At 34.2% G+C, this 24,186-nt stretch overlaps 2 protein-coding genes and 1 pseudogene across 7 annotated transcripts in view; 2 read left to right on the top strand and 1 right to left on the bottom strand.

Annotated features, from left to right (window-relative positions):
- The window catches only part of PCDH15 (protocadherin related 15), a 1,822,477-nt gene that overhangs the window by 271,501 nt on the left and 1,526,790 nt on the right, over positions 1–24,186 (top strand). The gene's annotated exons all lie outside the window — the stretch shown is intronic.
- On the bottom strand, positions 18,638–19,340 carry LOC119509916 (annotated as a pseudogene).
- Positions 20,955–22,197, top strand: LOC119510535 (UAP56-interacting factor-like). Its single transcript, XM_037804912.1, has one exon. The coding sequence runs from the start codon at positions 21,044–21,046 to the stop codon at positions 21,995–21,997; it is 954 nt and encodes a 317-aa protein (XP_037660840.1). The 5' UTR covers positions 20,955–21,043; the 3' UTR covers positions 21,998–22,197.

Raw genomic sequence — 24,186 nt, 5'->3', positions numbered from 1 at the left:
GTCTTAGAATAAAGAGTGAACAGAAAGGATATTGATATTAACCCTGAGCTCAAGTCCCAGTTCTGAAATTATCAAAAATGCATTTTGATCTCTTTAGTGCTCATAATTCTATTTGTCCAGTGGAGACTGCACACTGTTACATAAATTGTTTATGAAGATCAAATGGGAAAAAAGTATGTTAAATACAATTGAGCGCATGGAACACAATATACAAGATGCAATTAGTAATTTTATTACTTTATTATTGTTAAATAATGTTTTTAACCTTTACAAAGTCGTTTCAAACACTCTGTCACAACAGCATTCTAAGGTGACAAGCTTAAGCCTAGAGAATGTAATGGCCTTGCCCAGGATAATATAATATATTGATGAGAGACATTATACTAAAACCCTAATCCTCTAATTCCTAGAATAGGGTTCATAGAAAAATCCAAATTACAAATTACCTGCAGTATCCTTTTTGGAAATTTGGTTAGAGTTGTTCATATCATAATAGCGTCATAGAAAAGTATTCTGGAAATTTTGTGGATTGTTTAATGAAGTCACTTCATTTACAGATAAGAAACTTAGATCCATGATGACTAAGTAAAGAACGAAGTTTAAAAATTTTAGACGCAGTTCAGTAGTATTTCCACTAAGTCACAGCTAACCCTTACCCTCAAAATCTCTCACTTGTTAGATATTCATCATGCAGTTTTTTTTTTTTTTCCCTTTAACTTTTTTTTTTTTTTTAAATTCAGTTTTATTGATATATATTCACAAACCATACAGTCATCCATGGTATACAATCAACTGTTCACAGTATGATCATATAGTTATGCATTCATCACCACAATCTATTTCTGAACATTTTCCTTACATCAGAAAGAATCAGAATAAGAATAAAAAATAAAAGTGAAAAGAGAATACCCAAACCATCCCCCCATCCCACCCTATTTGTCATTTAGTTTTTACTACCATTTTTCTACTGATTTTTTTTCAATTTTTTAACTTTTGTTTATCAAAAAATTAAAAACAAACAGGCAAACAACAACCAAAAAACCCCACAACATTTCAAACAAAGCAATGGATTAAGGAAAACAAATAACCTAAAATAACTACTTTGCTTCCAGTATGTTCCTACCATACCCCAAGAAAATTAATAAACCATGTCCAAACAGAGGAGTAAGAAAAACAAATAATCTAAAATAACTACATTGCTTCCAACATGTTCCTACCATACCCCAAGAAAATTAACAACCCCTAAGAAAACAAAGGAATAAGAGAAAAAAAAAAACCTAAAATAACTCTATTGCTTCCAACATGATCTTCCTATATCCAAGAAAGTTTACAAACCATAATCATTCCTGAGCATTCCCATAACATTGAGATTACCCTCCATAGTTTATCTGTTCTTATTAGATTATCATTCCCCCTCCACTAATTGGTATCTCTAGGTCCCCTACATTCTACAGTATAAAACATTGTACATTTTTCACAGAATTCACATTAGTGGTAACAAACAATATCTCTCTTTTTGTGCCTGGCTTATTTTGCTCAGCATTATGTCTTTTTTTTTTTTTTTTTTTTTTTTTAAAATTAATTTTATTGAGATATATTCATATACCACGCAGTCATACAAAACAAATCGTACTTTTGATTGTTCACAGTACCATTACATAGTTGTACATTCATCACCCAAATCAATCCCTGACACCTTCATTAGCACACACACAAGAATAACAAGAATAATAATTAGAGTGAAAAAGAGCAATTGAAGTAAAAAAGAACACTGGGTACCTTTGTCTGTTTGTTTCCTTCCCCTATTTTTCTACTCATCCATCCATAAACTAGACAAAGTGGAGTGTGGTCCTTATGGGTTTCCCAATCCCCTTGTCACCCCTCATAAGCTACATTTTTATACAACTGTCTTCGAGATTCATGGGTTCTGGGTTGTAGTTTGATAGTTTCAGGTATCCACCACCAGCTACCCCAATTCTTTAGAACCTAAAAAGGGTTGTCTAAAGTGTGCGTAAGAGTGCCCACCAGAGTGACCTCTCGGCTCCTTTTGGATTCTCTCTGCCACTGAAGCTTATTTCATTTCCTTTCACATCCCCCTTTTGGTCAAGAAGATGTTCTCCGTCCCACGATGCCAGGTCTACATTCCTCCCCGGGAGTCGTATTCCATGTTGCCAGGGAGATTCACTCCCCTGGGTGTCTGATCCCACGTAGGGGGGAGGGCAGTGATTTCACCTTTCAAGTTGGCTTAGCTAGAGAGACAGGGCCACATCTGAGCAACAAAGAGGCATTTGGGAGGAGGCTCTTAGGCACAACCATAGGGAGGCCTAGCCTCTCCTTTGCAGCAACCGTCTTCCCAAGGGTAAAACCTGTGGTAGAGGGCTCAACCCATCAAACCACCAGTCCCCTATGTCTGTGGTCATCATCATGCAGTTTTGACCATAATAATGGCTTCACAAATATGGATATAAATAAAAGAATGCTCATGATTTCTGTGAAACCAATGTTAATTTATTAACGACTTATCATCTATAAAATTTTGCAAAATGACTCTTGATTTCAGGTCCCTGAACTCTTACAGAATTCCTTGATTCCCCTGGCTGTTATATACAAATGTTTGTGTGTGTTTGCATTAGTATGTTTTTATGGAGAAAGCTTCTGAAATTTTTGCCTGATTTTAGTGGATTCCCCAACCCTCCCCCCGCCGCCCACCCCAATTATCAGATTAACTGGTAAGAGAGAAAAACAAGTAATTCTCAATATGATAGGGTTAAATAAGAAGTAAAAGTCTAGAGTATATGATGGTGGGAGTGGGAAGAGAAATTGTTGAGGGACCATCAAAAGAGGCATTCATCAATTGAAGGAGTACATACAAACATACAAACATAGATTGAGGTGGAGGAGGAAAGGGCATCTAAAAAAATAGTTCATCTCGCCTGGGTTTATTATGCAGTATCTGCTTGAATCAGCTCGTGGTAAAATGAGAAAAACATCTGTTACTTTTTATCTGAAATTTATACAAAAATCTATTTTTTATTGAGTTCATCACCATGCGTATGGAAACAGTATGAGTCAGGTGTGATAAACGGTGACAAAACTCTCACATTATTATGAATACACTCATTGAGCACTTACTATGTCCCACACATGATGCTGATTTCACCTCATTATATATGTGAGGTAACTGAGCAACAGAAAGGTTAATTAACTTGCCCAATATAACATAGTTAATGTGTTGGGTATAGGATTCAAATTGCAATATTCTGGTTCAAGTGTCACACTTTTAACCCCTATACTGAACCACCTCTCATGAGGCTTTATGTGGCTCATTAACCACATATGTTATGTAGAAATTAATAGAGTGTTAGAAAATCTATTGTCAGCATTCAGGCCACACTTAATCAAAAGTCACTGTGAGTTAGGTGTAGAATGGCCAACATCTTGTCAATTTGAAAGAGAGTCCACATAATAGTTAAATCAAGGTTAAAAACCAACTCTAGATATTTTCAAAAATTTAATTGCTGTGAGATATGGGAAGTTTTTAAGGAACATGTAATTTTTATATGTTTTATAGGAAGTTTTAAGGGGATATTTGATGGACATAATTTTGATGGACTTTTCAGAGCACCTGGTTCAATATATTATTAAGTGAATTGATATTTCCTCATGTGATGTTATAGCAATTATCAATATTTCATAAAAATCAATCATCTAGATTGTATAGTCTGTGAATGTATCTCAATAAAACTGAATTTAATTAAAAAATCAATCATCTAAACTTACACAACTGATTGGGATAATACATGGGTATTGGAGGAGGTGGGAGGAGAGGAAGAGGGAGAGAGAAAGAAAAAGAAATAAAAAGAAAGGGATAGAGAAAGAAAGGGAAAGAGAGGGAACAAAAAATTGAGCATTTTTGATATTGTGGCAGTTTTAGCTACGGAAATAATTTTATTTTTGTGTTTAAACTGCGTGTTTAATTATTCATGTAACATTTACAGTGATGTTATGATCTAAACTAAAAGTCAAAGCACTTCTCTGCTTGGAGGAATTCAGATGCACAAAATAGGCCCATATAGAATTGCAGCTTTTTTTTTTTTACCAAACAAAGACAAAAACATTACCTAAATATCTGTCCTTTACATCCAATTTGAATAAATTAATTTATATCTATTTATGGAATTCTGTGAGACCATTAAAATAAAGATACAGAAACATCATAAACATACATGCAATTATATTCACTTATGTAAATATCTCGTATTAACACATATTCATGTAAAAAAAAGAAAACCAAAGGTCTGCAAAAATACACATCAGACTATTAACATTGGTAGTGGGGAGGGGAACTTTTTCAATCTCTACTATATATATCATTGACTTATTTGAAATTGTTATAGATATGTTTTCATATATCACTTGGGCAATGAAAGCAAGCAATATATCACATAAGGGGGAATTAATAGGGAAAGGATTTAAGAGGAGGCAGTTACTTATCAAGTAAGGTAGACCTGATAGTCATTTAGCTTTTTATTGAAACCCCCAGGGACTTCAGAATTATGGTACTGTGAATTCAAGAAATCTGTAATGAGTAATAAAATAGGAATATCTAAAGTATTGATCATACAAATGAAAATGCAATTCCTTTTACAAAATACACACACTCAAATCATGGATTACCAATAGCACATTTCATATCTTAGAGGACTTAACAGAAAAAATGAGAAGTGCTAGATGAATGTAATGATTTTTATCGACTACTAACATTTTCAAGTTATTATATTCTAGACCCTGTACATTTTAATGGAATTGCTGCTACAACTGCTATAAAGACAAACATTATTTAAGTTAATTCAAAAAAGATTTGATGATTGGTATGCATTAAAAGTAATCAGCAAATAATATGAGAGAAAACTTTTGAAAGAGCAGAATTCAAAGCAATAATATGAAACTCTGAGATTTCTTTTTCTTTTTTTTTTTTTTGTTACCAGTTATTAGTCATACAGTATTCTCTTTTCAGCACCATAATTTCTTCTCCACTTCTTTATACTTTGAAGGTCTAAGTCTACATTACTGTGAACTTTTACATATATTTGAACTTTTATATGTAGTTAATTCTGAGGCACCAGAAGTTTTGTTGCTTTTTATAGAAATTTACCAAATTTGTGCTACACAGTTATGGTGTTGTGTTTTTTTTTTTCCTGAACATGATATTTATTAAATTGAATGCATTGAGCGTTTTGGTTTATTTGTTTTAAATGTTGCATACCTTACATTGGAGGAGTAATGTTCTATCATTTATCTTCTGGTTAAGAGACAAGAATATTGAAGCAAGTAATGAAAACCTGATTTACTAGCTTTGGAGTTACACTTCATTCACATTTTGTTTTGCACAGTCCTTTATAATGACTAAATAAAAGGAAAAATAAACTCTGTGTACATGGATTTATCTCTGACTCAACCTTAATGCTATCTTTGCATGAAATATTATAAAACTAAGGTTAGATATGAATAGCTCTCTAAGAACTTATTTGATTTGCCATACGTAGACCTAGATTATGAAGCTACAGTATAATTAGTTGAAAATGGATATACAAGGCCATGTGATTATCTTCAGACAAATTTACAAATAAACAAAAATGCCAGATTGTTGAATCATTCCATTCGAATAGATACCTTGCATTTAAAAACAAGAAATGTAAAAATTCAAGATTCCTTGTATAATAGACTTAGAAAACACTTAACTTTTGGAAGTTGAATTATTTTCTGGTAAATAAGAAAAGATAAGTAAACAAGCAAATAAAACCCCACAAACTAACCAACCAAGACCCATTATAAAAATATGTCACAACAGTGCTCAGTTTAAAGGATGGATTTCGAATCCCATCTCCTCCTCCTTCAGTTTGAAATATATTTTAATTTAAATATTTATGTTTCATGTTGTCTGATAATTCATTATTTCTATGTATATTTATCCTAAATATTATTGATTGTGGCCTAAGTACAACAATTTACTTATTTCTAAAATAATCTTAAGAGAGAAATCAATTGAATTTTTAAAATGAATAAAATAATACTTGTAGTTCATTTGTTATTCAGTAAAAATTTAAATACAGTGAATTGCACAGATTTTAATTCCTCAATTTAATAAGTTTTTATGGATATATACACCTATGTCACAACCACTACAATTGAGATATACAACATTAGAATATTTTCATCATCTCAGAAATTCTGTCTCCTATAGTTTCTGGCCATTTCTCCTCCACTGCCCCCTTAAGTAACTACTGTTCTGAAATCTATTGTCATAGATTAGCGGTTTAATGAAATTCATATACCTGGAATAATAATTTTATCCTTTTTGTGTCTGACTTCTTTTATTCAACATGAAGTTTTTGAGATCATTGATGATTGAGCATATATCAATAACTCATTTTTTATTGCCAAGGAGTATTTAATTATATGATCATACAACCATTTGTTTACTCATTCTCCAATTAATGGACATTTGCATGATTTTTAGTGTTTGGTTTTATGAATAAAGTTTCTTTAAATAAGCTTGTCAAGGTCTTTTGTTTCTGAATAATTTTCTTATTTTTAACTAAATGAGTGGGAGTAAAATTGCTTTTTCATAGAGGCAGTATATGTTTAATTTTATAAAAAACTGAATAACTGTTTCAAAGTGGTTGCAGACTTTGTTTTTTATTAAAGAACTTGTAGATTTACAGAAAAATCATATAGAAAGTACAGAGTTCCCTTATATCCTCCCTCTCACATTCAGTTTTCCATTAACAGTTTGCATTTGTGTGGCACTTTTGTTACAATTGGTAACACAATATACCTATAAATATACTATTAACTGTAGTCCATAGCTAATATTAGGTTTCACTGTTTGTGTTGTACAATTCTTTTTTATATATATTTTTATTCTGGTATCATATATGCAAGCTTTTATATTACTATCAGCAATTTTGCGAATACTAGTTGCTTCACATCTTCACCAACATTTAGTATTATTAATATCAGTTAATTCAGCCATTCTGATTGTATGCAGCAGTGTCTCATTAAGGATTTAATTTGCGTTTCCCTGAACCAATAAAATTGAGCACTTTTTCATGTCCTTAAAGGCCATCTGTATAACTTTTCTGGTATATCTTTTTTAGTGTTTTTTTCCATTTTTAATCCAGTTGTTTGTCCATTTATTATTGCTTTATGGAATTTACTTAAACATTCTGAATACAAGTCCTTTCTTTCAAACTTTATCTTGCCTTTTTAGTTGTTTATTTTGTGTTTGGTGGGCACACCAGTGTAAATAACTATCTGGGTTTGTGCAGGACTGAAGGGTTTCCTGGGACACAAGAATTTCAATGATAAAACAGGACAGTCTGGGCCAAATGAGATGATGTAATGGCTGAACATTTTTTTTTTCTTTTATGTTTAGTATTTGATGTGTCTTCTTCTTTTTTTTAATCATTTTTTTATTGTAGCATATAATGTATATACACAGAAATGATAACTTTCCAAATGCACTTTAACAAGTAGTTAGCAAATTTCAAAGAATATTATGGGTTACAGGTCCACACTTTCATTTATTTCCTTATTGTGAAATGTAACATATATACAAAAAAAAATCTTTTGAAGTATAATTTAACAAGTAGTTATGTAGGAAACTTCCAAAGTTGTTGTGAGTTACAGTAACGTAGTTTCAGTTATTTCCTTATTATGAAATATAACATATATACAAACAGGTGATAGTTTTCAAATTACAATATAACAAGTAGCTTTAGAACAAATTTTAAAAGATGCTATGGGTTAGTATCGGTTACAGATCCATCATTTCAATTTTTCCTTCTAGCTATTCTAATACCGTAGCAACTAAGAAAAAGAAAATTATATAGAAACTCAGTATTTATCGTCACTTTTTAAATTCCATCTTGTCTGTTGCTACCCTTTCCTCTGGTTTAATCACTTTCCTGAATTCAGGGATGTGTAGGCAGTGACTACGATCTTGTTCATGTTGAAAAGGGGTCTCTACATTACGGGAGAAGGGGACATAACCTGGTTGATGTTCTTGAAGAGGCTATTGCCTCTGGATTTTGAGACTTAGTTGACAAAGAATTTCTCTGAAGGATTTATGTTTCTGAGGAATAAACTTAGGGAGTGAAACTTTTATAGAGTCTCAGATAGGGATCCGGGTATTCTTTAGGGTTTTCGGGACTACTGTTGACTTGGGCTTATCATACTGTCATGTGGCATATCTAGATGAAGCTTACATAGGAATAGCTTGCAGGACAGCCTCTAACTCTATTTGAGATATCTTAGCCACTGTAATCTTATTTTGTTGCCTTTCTTTTTCCCCTTTTGGTCAAAAAGGCATTTGCAACCCCTCGATGCCAGGGACAGGCCCATTCCTGGAATCCATGTCCCACATTGCCAGGAAGACTCATTCATCTGGGGGTATGTGTCTTCTTTAAGAATTCTTTGCCTAACCCCTGGTCATGAGGAAATTATCCTTATGTTTTACCTCTGTGAGACATCATGAATTCATTTTTGCATGTGGTGTAAAATAGGGACTAAGGATCTTTCCCCATGGCCCACTCTCATACATTTGCAGCACCATTTTATTGAAGACTTCGTTTCTCCATGAATTGCCTGAGCATCATTATTGAAAAACATGTTAACTATATATGTCCTCCAATTTTTTCTTTATTTAAGATATTTTTGTCTCTTTTAGGTCTTTTCAATTTCTATATAAATTTTATAATTAATTTGTCAGTTTCTTAAAAAATCCTTTGAGATTATGATTGGGATTACAATGAATCTTTAGATATATTTGGGGATATTGCCATCTTAATATTAAGTTTTCTAATCCATGAACTTGGTATATTTACCCTGTATTTAATTTATCTCAGAATCATTTTGTAGTTTACAATGTAGAAGTCTTGCATATGTTTTATTAAATTTATTACTAAGTATTACATGTGTTTTATGGTATTTCTAATTGGATTTTTAAAATTGTTTGTTACTAATTATTTAGAGATATGAAATAGTTCGCAATGTCATTTTTTACATACTCTCTTTTTTTGATCCATGGAAGAACCCTGTGTTTCCTGATTTTGTAGTTTCCTGATTTTATAGTAATGTGAATACTTACAAGAAAGTAAGTGACTTACCCATTCATATGGGCTATGGTTATTATAAACTTTATTAACCAACAAAATTCATTTTATGAGTCTAGAAATTCTATTTGTGCTGCTTATTTGAATGTAGTTGGCTCCAGTGTTTAAGTGTATTTATTGTTGGCTTGTTTATTTGTACTAAATACATCAGAGGCAATTAAAATGATTAGATTACTATTTACAATGAAAATAAAATAATTACAATAGCTCTAAGGTTTAAAAAAAATTTTAGTTCTTGAGACATTGCCACTTGTCTCTTTAAACCACAATAAATTCTTAGCAATTACTACTGATACACAATTATCAGTTGGTGCATTCCCTGATGCGCAAGTTTTACAGAGGTTAGCAGAAAGGAACTGCCTTTCAAAACTTACCTATCAGAGAATACAAGGCTTATCAAAACAGGCCTCTAATTAGGGATACTTTTCAAATGTTATGTGGGAGTTTTTGTCTCACAGCACTGTGTTGATTAGCATGATCTAAATACATCCTACTATTATGCAGTTAGGTATAATTTACCATTTCAGCTAAAACACAGATGCAAAATAAAAAATCACGGAATTCAAGAATTCTTTGACCAACCAGGATAATTTTGTGGTAAGTAAATAAGAGCAAAACAAATTTGAAGGTAAGATCTTAAAGGTAAAATTTAAAATGACTATTTTTTAAGATACGCCTTGACTTCTGGAGGTAATAAGTTGGGACTCTTGTTTTAGTATTTAAAAACAAAACAAAACAAAACAAAAACTAAAAAGTCTAAAATACCTTCAGGTGATGGCATAAGGATAAGATAAACATGAAGCTCTAGTATGACACAGTTAAATCTGTAAAAACTAAAATATGTAATAGAGTGCTAAAAGACCCACAAGGGAAGATGAATATGATTTTTAATTATTTTCCTTGAAAATGTTTAATTACTAGGTGTTGTCCTCTTTATTTCTTAGAAGGCATGAAAAGTAGAGTGAATCTATTATTTAAAAAAACAAAAAAGAAAACTTTTTTCTCTGACAATAAGCCCGTGTTTTAGCATTCAAAATTGCACTTGGGGTTTCAGTGAACAGTAGTAGCCATTACACAGATGTGCAAAGATTAGTCCATCATTAAACATCTTTGAGCCACAATTTCCTCTACTCCAAAATTTGAATATTAATATTCAAATATTAATATTTGTATAATATTCAAAATTTGATAGGTAAAATATGCATATTGTATATCTTATTTATGTTAAAATTAGTCTAGATAATCATTGGAGTGTGGTGAGTAGGGTGTATTCAAGTTATGTGGTAGCTCTTATTTTTATTACCTCACTTACCCTCTGTTGGAGATGCTGTATATTCTCTACAAACTTCAGTGTAGGAGGACATGATTATATATTCCTGTCTTTTGAATATGGTTTCATCTTATTCTAAAAAAAAAAAAAAAATATAAGCACTACCAGTAAGAATGATAAGATGAGATAGACTGGCAGATCTTTTGCAAAACGAAGAATGTCTGAAGGTCATTTAGATTCTTGGCTCAAATGACTCCTGTTCTATTTCTGATTATTCTTGCAATCCTGGCCTATCTAACATTTCTCCTATCCCTGATATTGGCAACCCATCAGCTTGCTCATCATGCAAATTTTTTTTTTTTTTCTCTAAGTTGCAGTTTCACGTTATCTTCAGAATGTCTTGTAAGAGGTGAAGGAAGCCTTCTAACATTGGATGTATTTCTTGCTTGCTTAACTTAGAATTTCCAGGAGTCCATGGCAATACTCAACAATGAAAGTACTGGATTCTAGAGTTCTTCACCCCACTTCAGAGTCAAGTTAAAATAGTTTTTACTCTTATGTTAGCCTGATGCATGCGAATATTCTGCCCAGGCTTTACAAATAGAGATCCGCTTTACAAATTAATGAGGGTGGTTGTCTTGGCATCAGTGCTTGCTGTAGCTTTTGGTTTTAAACATTATTTATTGGCTTCTAAATGTTTATTATAAAATTCACCTTATTTTGCACCTCTTCATTTAACTTATCATTGGGGAAACTCAGGGTTGTGAAGGGCAGGGACGTAGAAGCTGAAGTTTGGTGAATTTGAGCAGTGTTTTTCAGGTTTTATGAAGTTTAAACAGATACCAACCAAAGTCTCTTCATGTGCAATCTTTATAGTCTGGCATGATCAGTATAAGTATCCATATTATATGGCTACTAATTATTAGAACTTATGTGCCAGAAATTTTAAAATGCATTTTATAGACATTATCCTATTTAATCCTCAAAAAAACCTGTTAATATTATTATATACCAACAAAAAATGTTTTTACTTGAATTAAATGAGACAATTAAGTAACCAGTTTGCATAGCTCACAAATGGTAAAGTCAGAATTGACCGTCAGCATCCACGCTATGTTGGAGACAATTCTGATTTATTCAATGTTGGAAACTACAAAAAGGGAAAAATAGCAATTTAATTCTGTTACAAAGATTGGCAAACTTGGGTTTTTTCTAGAATTTGATTAATTTAAATGCATTAATTAAAAATAGTTTCAAAATGTTTATAGATTGCATATATAAAATTAAGAAAACTGGTTTATTCAAATAATTTTGAATTTTTCAACAATTTCATCTTTCAAAGTATTATATTTTGATAAGTAAATTTGGGGTTACATTGCCCAGGCATTCCTTTGTTTATACACATTTGTGCACCTACTCATTTCTTCAATGTTTTTAATCAGTGAAAAGGCACACAGTTGAGTCATTTTGTATCATTATTAGCTCATGCTTTTACTATGTGATACTCAGAAAGGAACTGTACACCTCATTCTTACTTCATTTCTTGGCTTGTGGACTAATCCTTCATTACTTCATTGCCTGCAAGTATTTCTTTTCATTTATAAAACAAGAGACTTGAGTAGATAACTTAGAATAATTATTAATTTAGTCTTCTTTTGAAAAGACAAGATTGAGCCAATACAATTATCTTTTCACCTGGTGATTGCACTGCTTTCTTTAAAATATAGCCCATCTGCACAACAAGAAACAACAAATGACAGTAAAGCATTTCTCATTTTCTCTTTATCTGTTAAAGTAATCCTATTTAACTGAGTAATGGAGAGATTTAAGCATTTTCGGGGCACATCCCATTTTTTTGTAAATTGTCAAGATAAAATTTGTTTTATCCATGAGAAAATCCACATTTTAAGATATCTCACCTGGTGTTTAGATGACATTTTAAAAATATAATTTTATATTAGAAATTACTCATACATATTAAAAGTGTTTCCATTTTTATACCATTAAATAATGACATATTTAGGCATTTAGCCAGATTATTGGCTGTCACAATGTCAAGCATTGCACTCTTTTATTAATCCCTGTATTGCATATTAGGTGACTTTCAAATGAAACAACTTTCAGCAAAATTAAATTATCTGTTTTGAAAATAACCATGTATCTAGATATTCTTTAATTCACAGTTATGGCATTTTCCTCTGAAATTTCCCTAATTAATTAGTGTTTTCAGCTAAATTATGTGATATTAGGAGAAAAAGATGTTCTTTTGTCTATGCTTCCATGATTGTCCAATTGCTTTTCTCATCAACATAGTTCTAAATGTAGATGTGTTTACTCCTGCTGATGTGGAAAACTGTTATTCAGGCTTTCAAGTGTTTTTTTGTTTTTCACTTATTTTCTCTGATCCTTTACATGTTGGTGTTAAAGAAACCTATGCTTCCTCATTCTCAAATTCATGGGCAGCTTCCTTGAAGTTCAGAGTATGAAAAAACAAAGTTGTTCTTGAACATATGTTTATACAAAAACCAATATGCAAATGTTTACATCAGCTCTGTATATTATCACAAAAAATGAAAAGAATATCAATGTCCTTCAGTGGGTGAACAAATAAAGTGTGGTATATCCAGCAATCAAATAATATCCAGAAATAAAAATGAATGGATTGTTGATATACACAACTTCAAAGGCATTATGCAAAATGAAAAGTCACATACTGTTTGATTCCATTAATATGGTATTATCAAAATGATAAAACTATTGTGAGTGAGAATAGATCAGTGGTTCCCAGGGGTTAAGGATAAGGGGGGAAGTTGTGTCAGCAAGGGAAAGCATGAAGGATTTTGGAGATGTTTGTATTGTACTGTATCTCGATTTTGCTGGTAATTTCATGTACTTGTAAGTGTGCTAAAATTTTAGGATAGTACACCCCCCAAAATGTCAATTTTAGTTTGTGTTAATTTAAAAATTAAAATGAAATTAAGTAAGTAAGTAACTAAGTACAGCCAGGCTTTGGAACCAGCACTTTCAATTGTCCCAATTTCCATGATGATTCTAAATCGGTGAGTCAGGGATACAGCCCAGAAATTTATATTTTTAATACATATTCCTTGGAATTGTTCTATGATTTATAGAAATCAAATAATTATCTCATTGAATTCCAACTAGTAGAGTTGTAGAAGATAACTGTTTGGAAGATATTGATTTGAGAAATTAGGAGGTCATCAGTGACTCATATTTTTATACTTGAGATCATTTCTATATTGAGATCATTTCTATATTAAGAGCACTGTCTGGCACAGAGAAGATACTTTATAATTAGCCCTCAGTCATTATTTATGGAATGATTATTTTTAGGGATCAAAGTAATAAAGTCTGCCTGCAAGCCCAATTAAAGGTATCCAAACTTGCAGGACAAAAACTACTTTGAAAATAAAAATGGTGACGTGAAAACTATGACGCAGCCTCTAACATACTGTGAAATCTAACCACCATTGTATTTCTCATTGTTTTGCTCTACTCATTTATGTTCTATAGCAAACTATTAATATGTGGTTCCAACTGTATTCTTGGTTGCTCCAGAAAGCAGAGTCTAAGGCAAAAATTGTCTTAGTACAATTCAAGGCAGCAGGGGTGCAATAGAAGGGATTTTAGGCAGGGAAGACTGAAAATCCAACATGCAGAGGCATGATTGAGCTGACAACTGCTGAATGCAAGCCATGCCTCAATTTCTCAAACAAGTCCTCCATAAATCAAATAAACTGTTTTAATACATTATTTTTAGAAGAGAAAAGGGGGAGAATTTATCTGCTGGCTCTGGTATCTTATTGGTCAAATATTCAATCCACAGCTCAGTGATTCTTGCATTTCTACAGACTTGGGTACCAATATGGGTTTTGTAGTGTTTTGCCCTTTGGGATCAGCAAGGAGTCCCTTGAGGCAGATAGTCCAAGCTATGATGGGTGATGAAGTTATGAGTCAAGACTCTGTCAAAACCACCTGATGTTCATCAGAGCTCATGCAGGACTGTGTGCTATAACAGCAGCTGGAACAAAAGACAGTTGAGGCCAAGAGGATCTAAAGTTGGCAAAGAGTTGCCTGCTCTTTCACACCCTTTCTGTAAGTTACCAGCATCAGTTTTGGTTTATTGTTCTGTAGGAGCTAACATCTGGTCTTGAACAAGGATGTTTGTTGTTGAATAACCAATACTTGATCTTTCCATTGGCGTCTACTACTTGGCTGCAAGTCCTATTTCTGCCACTTTGTACCTCTCTGAACTAGAGCAATTAAAATGTTGAGCCTCTATTCCTCTTCTAAACAACAAGTACAAGAAAAGCTATGCAAAGGTTTTGGAAGAAAATGATGGAATTAATATATGTAAAATACTTGACACCATGCCAGTCACCTAGTAGACTCTCAACAAATGCAACTATTATTTCATTTGTAAGGAAGGCAATATTTATAAAATTATTGCAAATTTTGAAGAGAGAAAAATGAAACCTAACACTCAGTAATATGTAAAGATGTATGAATGGTGGGGACTTCTTTGGAAAACATTAAATTACATGAGAAAGCAACCTCAACAGTGTTTTGATTATGAAAAGGTTTATTCCTTGAAAGGCAAATGTAAGTAGCAGAAACTTGGGAGTGGTGTATGCAAGAGTGGTCAGTGTGAAAAAAGACAAAGCAAAAACAGTTGTGTCCAATGGAGAAAGTAAGCAGAGCCAATGGCGAGACTTGAGGTGGCTTGGTTTGAATTTGAGACAAAAGGGGGATTTTGGAGACCAAATATTTGCAGAATGAAAAATTAAGAAAAAAGTGTTAATGGAGAGTCCTTACAGAAGGATTATTTATTGTTGTTTTATGTTCTGAATTACTTGAGCAACAACAATATAATGGATATTGTATAAAACACAGTTTATGTCCCACTTACAAGATTAGTTTAGATAGAATCCATAGATAGAAAGGAATCAGTTTAGTACTGAATACAACTCAGAAGTATGGGATTGTGGGGCACTTACTTTTTCTCTTTCTTCTGAAGCCAACCTCAAACAGAAAATTTCCACTGGAAAAGATGCATAGGAGAGTAACACAAAAAGGGAGGGGTATATGTTAAAAATTAGCTATTTCAAATGTTGGAACACTTTGGAAGAATAAGATCATTAAGAAGTAACTCAGTGAAAGAAGCCCCCTATCAAGTTTTGCCGGTTTGAATGTATTGTGTCCCTCAAATGCCATTATCTTTGTGGTCTTGTGTGGGGCAGATGTTTTTGGTGCTGGTTAGATTTTCTTGGAATGTGCCCCACTCGGCTGTGGGTAATGATCATTTTGATGAGATGTTCCCATGGAGGCATGGTCCCACCCATTCAGGGTGGGCCTTGATCAGTGGAGCTATATAAATGAGCTGACTCAGAGAGAGGAAACTCAGAGAGTGCAGCTGGGAGTGATGTTTTGAAGAGGAGCAAGCTTGCTAGAAAGGAACGTCCTGGGAGAAAGCCATTTTGAGGCTGGAGCTTTGGAGCAGACGCCAGCTGCCTTCCTAGCTAACAGAGGTTTTCCGGAGGCCACTGGCCATCCTCCGGTGAGGGTACCTGATTGCTGATGTGTTACCTTGGACGCTTTGTGGCCTTAAGACTGTAATTGTGTAGTGAAATAAACCCCTGTTTTATAAAAGCCTATCCATCTCTGGTGTTTTGCATTCTGCAGCATTAGCAAACTACACTTAAAATTTATTTGACACAGAATAAAAAGTAAGGGAAAAATAAATATAGACAACACACTACTGAAAACAAGTGATTAAATCATGCATGGTGTGATGTATTTTTAAACAGCTGATAAACATCCAATTGGTGAAATCCAACTGTTTGAGTCAGCTCAACTTCCAATTTTATTAAATAGTATGTTTAAAAAAATTAAAAAGTTGGAAAAAGTTTTGTCCAACTTAAGAGCTTGAATCAAAATTCTTCTTAGAGGATTTCACTGCTTTTGTTTTCATAACATGAAAGGGCAGGGTATTAGTGAAAGCCCTTTGTATGGCCTGGTACTTTCAGGTGAAAGTCAGTTCACGCTTATTTTTGTCAAACACCATTCTCTACCTTTTATTAAAAAAAAAAAGGGTCCAATTGAATACTTACCTAAACTTCTTTGAATACTAAGTGCTGACCCTGTTCTGTTTCCTAATCACATTTTCTGTATCTCTAATATTTTCCCCTAAATAAAGTCATAATGATCTCTTTCCATTTCTTGTCTTTCTCATGTTCTAAATTCTATCTTCTCTGTTAGAAAAGGAGGCTAAGAAAGAATATGTTGAAAATGGATCATTTCAAAGTGCCCAAGACTACTTTCAGGGTTCTTTCTTGTGCTCAGATCACTTAAGTAAAGATATGTATGTATGCATCATTCACCCCCACACACACACACCATCTCTGTGGGTGTGTGTGCCTGTAGGTACATGTATTCATCATAAATTATTTCCTTTTTCAGTTTACTTCAATTTCCTGGAGATATTTATTTTTCCATCTGAAATAGTTCTAGAACTGTTATTCCATAATAGACAATGACTGCTATATGGAAAGATGGTTAAAGGGGTTGGGTGCTACTTATGAAGAAAAGATGGAAGGAGTGGCTTAGAGTTTGTTAAAAGGAAAACAGAGTAAATTGGGTAGTATCCAACAAAATGGAATTTCATAACTTTTGTACAAAGGAGACAAAAATACAATAATGATATGGTTAATGAATCCCATTGCCATGAATTAAGCTAATATTAAATTAGTTAATATTAAAATATGTGTAGGTATCTTTGCAGGTGTTTCCCATGCGTGCACTGTTTCTCAAGAGAGCAAGTTCCAAGGGAGAGATTCAGCTAAATTCTCCTCCCCTGCTATGCTCCTCTTTATCTTTTAATAGGGAAATAATAATGTGAAGTTATAATAATTATTTTGTTTAATAGTCTCTTTAGCATTTGAATCTGCATGTTTATTCAAATTTTCTTTTAAAATATTTCATAGTATCTTATAGTTCTTACTGTTTGATTTCTCACTGGATTCATGGTTGACAAGCAATAGATGGTGCACTGTAAGAAAAAGAAATTAGAAGAGAACTAAAATGTTGAATATAGGATATCTGTGCATCTGAGGTAAACACTGTATATGTGACAAACAAGATCACCAGGAAGCAGTCATTTTGTAATGGACAAAAGACAAACATTGATTGAGATAAAGGGTATGATGAGATGTTTATCAATGTAAAGAGAAAAATATTTGCAAGAGAAAAGAGATGAAAACCATTCTTCTTTTCTTGAAACTGTTAATGATTGTGTGGTAGTTGGGAAGCTATGAACATTAACTTTGAAAATACTTTCTAATAACCCAGTGCCTTTGAGAGTTGTCAAAGTCTTCTAGTATTGACCTTCAGTCATGAGAGTGGACACAGGGACTTCACAACTCCATCAAAATAAAAACCTAGCATAATGAATGTGTTTGGAGACTGGCTTGTTGGCTCACGGCTAGAATAGACACATAGGAGACATATTCAATACAGAAAAAATGCAGTTGCCTCAACAAATTCAACATTTCTCTTGACTTCCATTGTTACCATGTCGATCCAGGTCACCACCATCTCTCACCTACGTTCTTGTACAGTCAGTTCTCTAGTCTCCCTGTTTCCGTTCCTACCCGTGCCCACTCTTTTGGTTTACCAAGGCTGCCGAAATGCAGTGTACAAGAAATGGGTTTTACAATGGGGATTTCTTAACTTAAAATATACAGTTGTTAGGCCTTGAAAATGTCCAACCCAAGGCATCAACAAGACGATACCTTCTCTGAAGACCAATTACTGGCGAACTTGGGATCCTCTGTCAGAAAGCAAGGAACACAGTGACCTCTGCTGGTCCTTCTCTCCCAGGATTTGTTGCTTCAGCTTCATACTTTTCTGTCTGTGGCTTTTTTTGTAAACTTCTCTGGGTGTTTCTTTTACTGTCTGTATGTGTTTTATATTCTTATAAAGGTAAGAGAATTAAGACCCACCTTGAATGAGGTGGGTAACATTTCAATTGAATAACCTAATCAAAAGGTCCCACATACAATAAATCTGCACCCACAGGAATGGATTAAAAGAACATGGCCTTTCCAGGGGTATATAACAGCTTCAAACTACCACCCCCACCATATTATTTTTCAGACTTAATTAATTCACTTTATTTTTCCTGTATAAAAAGACTAGGGGCCTGGGTCACCTGATAGGTAGACTTGGTGGACACAATCTCTTCCCAGAGGTCGGGGGTGACATATCTGTAGTTCTTGGAGATGGTATCAGTGGTGGCCTTGGCAAAGTTGCCCAGGTGGCTAGGCAGCCCCTGGCTGGGGTGTAGTAATCATCAATATCAGGCAGCAGCAGCAGCTTTTTGTGCATAAGGGTCCAGATGATGATAGGGCCTCTGTGAGCAGGGATGCGGGACCCCAATACAGAGAATCAGCATCCTGTTGCCTTATAAGTAACAGTGTGGGACTTACCATTCTTGTTCTCCTAGTAGTCCTGCTGCACAGGGGCAATGCAGAGCTTGTCCAGGCTAATGGTCCCATGGATGATAGTGACTACCTTCTTGGAGCGCTTAACACCCAGACCATTGTGGCCATTGTAGTGCCCGTGGCAACAAAGGCCTTGAACCCTGGTCCATTAGCCAGCATGGTTCTGCATTTGCACAGGCATAATTTTCAAAACCTTGACCTTGAGGGATGTCTCCAGGGAAAAGTCAACCATCTGAGACTCCTTGATGGGCAAGAGAGAAGAATAGATCTCTAGGGACTTAGTCTTCATTTTGTTATATGGTGGCCCAGCTTGGTTGCAAGATGCCACTCCTTGTCCACCGTCTTGCCTCTGCAAGCTTGGTGGCCTCGACCTCTGCCCCAGACCCTTTTGCCAAAACCACTGCTGAAGCTGCAGTGGCTTCCCATCCCAGGGCCTCTAGGGCAGCCCACAGCAGCTGCATCACCCACTATTTGGTGTTTCCTCGAAGAATGCCCACGATGTTTTATTCACACAAAACTCATTGATACTGTTAGAAAATAAATCATATTATGTGATGTCACATACCTCTGCTTCAAAAATCTCCATGGATTTCCATCATATTTCCGTGTGTAATCCAAAATCCCTAGCAGGACTTTGAAGTTATACCATCTAACATTGGCATAATCTGGCCCTTGGTACTTCTTTTTCCTTTCAATCTCACTGGGCTTTTTGCTCTTCTTTGGCCCACAGTAAGGAACATCCTGCCTCAGCAGCTTTGTAGGTAATGTGTTATCCACATGGAATACTCTGTTTCCAGATATTCTCAAAGTTTTTTCCCTCCATTTGTTGAGGTCTCTCCCCGAGATAATCTTTTCATAGAGAAACTCACTATCTGATATGCCTTTCAAAGTCACTTACTTTCTCCTTAACTGCCTTAGTTTCTTCATAGCATTTATCACTATAAAACATTGTGCATGTGTTTCTTTATTTTCATTCTCTCCTTTTGAACATCTGTTCCTTTGAGGGCAGGGGTTTGTTTTGTGCATCTGCAAATCCCTGCTGACTGGCAAGCATTAGGGCCCCAGTCAGTATTTTTTGAATGAATGAAAGAATGAATGGAAAAATAAAACAATTAAGTGTTTCTCAAACACAAATAACTGGACCACACCCTCTAGTACATCTGTCTGCAATGATGGAAATACATGTTTGTGTTTTTTCATACGAAAGTCACTAGCCAAATGTGTCTATTGGACACTTTAAATGTGGCTAGTGCAATTTAGAAATTACATTTTTCATTTTCTTTAATTAAATTAAATTTAAATAGCCTCATGTCTGCTGTTTGGGGTAGCACAACACTAAATAATCACCAGAGAGGCAGTTATATAACTACTTCCCCCTGCATATTGACCCATAAGTTCATTGTGTCATTAAAATAAAAATAAATGCCCATTGAAATTTTTGTGTTACTTGAAATCATTGACCTTATCAGGTCAAGTAGACTCCAAAGATTATGTTAGGATTTAGGCTTATAATTCTATTATTTCTATTATTACTACAATCAAAAGTCTGAATTTCATTAATTTTATTGTCTGCTACTGCTGAGACACAAATGAAAATTAAAAGAAATATATATTTTTTAATTTTTTTGAATTGGCTAAACATTTATTAAATAATTGAGAGTTGACAAGGGTTTGAATGGATTTATTTAAAGACAAAAAGCAGACTGTCTATTCAATTTCATATATAGAGATTTGCCAATGAAATATTCAGATACAAGTTAAAAATATTTTGTGTACAGGACCTTCAAGGAAGGTACTACTTATTGTGATGCAAAATGGGAAATATTCTCAGTATCCTCGGCTAACAATTTTACATGAACTAAAATGTACTGCTTCCTATTGTTGTAGTATGTATGTGGAACTATCCTACAACATTTGTCCTAAAATATAACATACAGAGCCGAAGGAAGAGCAAGGACGCCGCCAGCACGGTTGCGCGCTCCCTCGGTGCAGCTAGTCTGCGTGCGTGAGTGGGAGGTGGCAGGCCCCAGACTTAGGCCTTCTGTACTGACTGTTCCAGCGCGACGCCTTAAGTCATGAGCCGGTTTGGTACCCGGTTGGTGGGAGCCACGGCGGCTCTAGCGCCGCCGCCGAAAACCCACAGCAATGAAAACCTCGACAAAATCGATATGTCTTTGGATGATATAATCAAATTGAATCGAAAGGAAGGAAAAAAGCAGAATTTTCCAAGACTAAATAGAAGACTCCAACAAAGTGGTACCCGGCAATTCAGGATGAGAATACGATGGGGAATCCAACAGAATTCTGGTTTTGGTAAGAATAGTCTGAGCCGTAGAGGAAGAGTCATGCCTGGAAAGAGACGTTCTTATGGGATTATCACTGGCCTTGCAGCTAAGAAAGCAACTGGAATTCGAAAAGGAATTAGTCCTATGAATAGACCGCCTCTAAGTGACAAGAATATAGAGCGATATTTTCCAGTGTTAAAAAGGAAGACAAACCTTCTGAGACAAAATGAAGTGCAGAGGAAACCAGTTGCTGTTCTCAAGAGACCTAACCAGTTAAACAGAAAAAATAACATTCCAGCCAATTTTACTAGAAGTGGAAATAAATTAAGCCATCAGAAAGACACTCGTCAGGCAACTTTTCTTTTCAGAAGAGGCCTGAAGGTTCAGGCCCAGTTGAACACAGAACAACTGCTAGATGATGTAGTAGCAAAGAGAACTGGTCAATGGCGAACTTCCGCCACAAATGGAGGAATTTTAACTGTATCCATTGACAATCCTGGAGCAGTGCTGTGCCCAGTAACTCAGAAACCACGATTAACTCGTACTGCTGTACCCTCATTCTTGGCAAAGCGAGAGCAATCGGATATAAAGAAAGTTCCTAAAGGTGTACCCCTACAATTTGACATAAATAGTGTTGGAAAACAGACAGGGATGACTTTGAATGAGCGATTTGGGATCCTGAAGGAACAAAGAGCCACTCTCACATTCAACAAAGGAGGAAGCCGCTTTGTAACCGTGGGATAGATCCCATGGCAAAGGGACTTCTGAGTGACGACTATTTGAAAAGTTGAATTGCTTAAAGAGTTTGTCATAAAAATTCAAGAAACTTTATTGCAAAATATTCACAAGGCTAAATAACTCTTTATTTTTATTTTTGAAGTTTTTTTTAAATGTGTATAAAATAATGCCCTGAAAGAATAACAGGGTGTATATACCTATCTATTCTTAAAATTTTCATGGTTGGCTCCGCAGAACAATCCTCTATTTGACTCCTTTAGTTTCTCATGCAGCAGAAGAAAGACAAAGATAGAAATCGATTATTTTTATGATACTAGTATTTAGTATCTCATCTCCTTTGCCTATTTTTTAGACTTTGCCATGGTAAATCTTGGTCTTTGGAAATATGAGTAGGTCCCTTTGTTGCTGTTATTTACACTTTAATAGTGTTCATGTAATAAGTGCAGTTGCCTTTTCTTCAGTAGAAATGTTTTAAAAAAATTCATTAGAATTTCAGTTTGGGGTTTTAAGATTAATGGGAATATCTGTAACTCAGTACCCCCCCCCCCCCCGGATAATGTTAGGTTAATCCCCCCAAATGATAAATCTTCAGTGACAAACTTTTAACAAGAAATGTGGCTCTAGGCATTAGTCTCAGTTTAAGATGTTGGTGTTCAAAGACTGTAAATGCATGTTTACAAACGTATCTGCTAGGGCCTTGTAGGAGAAGGTTCAAAGTAAAAAACTCACAGTTTGTGTTTAGTAGATGAATAAAGCATGAGAGGAAGTAGCTGGTTGAAGAACAGGTAACTGAGTGAAAAACTTCAAAACCCAGCTCATAGGTATTCTGTTTGGATATAATGTAGTCTTGGGTCTAGTGTCCACAAAGAATTTTTCAAATGATATTTAAAGGAGCTATAATTATTAAAATGGATTGAGTCCCTTAGATATTTTGGTAGTAAAATTGATAGCCATTAAGTCCTAGACTTTCTTCTTAATCAAAAAGTTGATTCTATAAGCTTTTAAGCTTGCTAAATTAAGCAGTATACAACTCCAAAAACAAAAAATGGCAAAAGTGATGAGAGTTGCATTATAACCTTGCTTTATACCTCTCACTTTGATTTAATTTATGGTATAAAGTTCAGGCATTTGTGGGGTGAAAAGAATTTGGTTTTTCCCCCTTCTGAGGTGGTGCGAGGAGTTTTCTGTTACGCCAAGATCTAAGAGTCCTCAGATAGCTGTATACTATAAGTTTCATTAGTACTTATAGTATACTATAAGTTACAGTAATACTTGTAGTATACTAAACGTTACATTAGTACTTATAGTATACTGTAAGTTACATTGTGGTATAATGCCAAAACGCAGCAAAATATTCCAGCTGTAAGTTATAATTTTGGTCACTATGAAGCTTGACCTTTTGGTTTTCTATAACATTAAAATCTCTAAATAGGTGTTATTTTCTCTAGAGTATAATATTAGTGTTTACTTTTCCTATTAAAAAAATTACTTTATCACTCTTGCCTGTCTTGCATTATATACTAGATTTCATTGTCACTCATGCCCCTTGGGTTTCTTCTTGGTTTATTCAGAAGCCATGGAAAGCTGTCAATAACAGTTTCATGCTTATACCAAAGAATTAAATCTGATCTAATTATCTGGTATTTTGCAGATACTTCTGAGAAGGGATTATTTGGAAGTCAGTCACAGTATTTGAAAGTAAACTCTGGTCTCTACTTAGCTATTTATGTTTTTTGTAGAGGCCAAGGTACCATTGCAAAGCATTTTTGCAAGTACAAGTGCTTGTATTTGGTCCAAGAACAAAACATTTTAGACTGGTTAGAATTACTGGTAGCTTATTTTAAAGCAAAGGATAAAACTGAACATGAGTTTGCTGTCTTTAGAACAATTTGTGAAGATATGATGTGAAGGTAGTTTCCATTGTCCTGTTGAGTTATGTTAAATATTATTGTACAGAGCTATTATTAATGCCTTTTTTTTAACCTTAAAAATTGCCCAAAATATTGACACTAAACTAAGTGCATCAAACAACAAAATTTGGTATATTAAACTTTTGTTCTTTGTGCATCTGTAATTTAATTTTCTTTTTAAATATAAAATTTTGCCTTTGGTACAACTAAATTAAAACACTGCTAATATGTTGTATATACACAAAAGAATATGCTTTGTTGGAGGAAAAATTTCCTTTCTTGGAA

This window comes from Choloepus didactylus, chromosome 15 (assembly GCF_015220235.1).
Source record: "Choloepus didactylus isolate mChoDid1 chromosome 15, mChoDid1.pri, whole genome shotgun sequence".
NCBI lineage: Eukaryota > Metazoa > Chordata > Mammalia > Pilosa > Megalonychidae > Choloepus > Choloepus didactylus.
The sequence above is the reverse complement of the archived record's forward strand: the minus strand, read 5'-3'. Positions and strand labels throughout refer to the sequence as shown.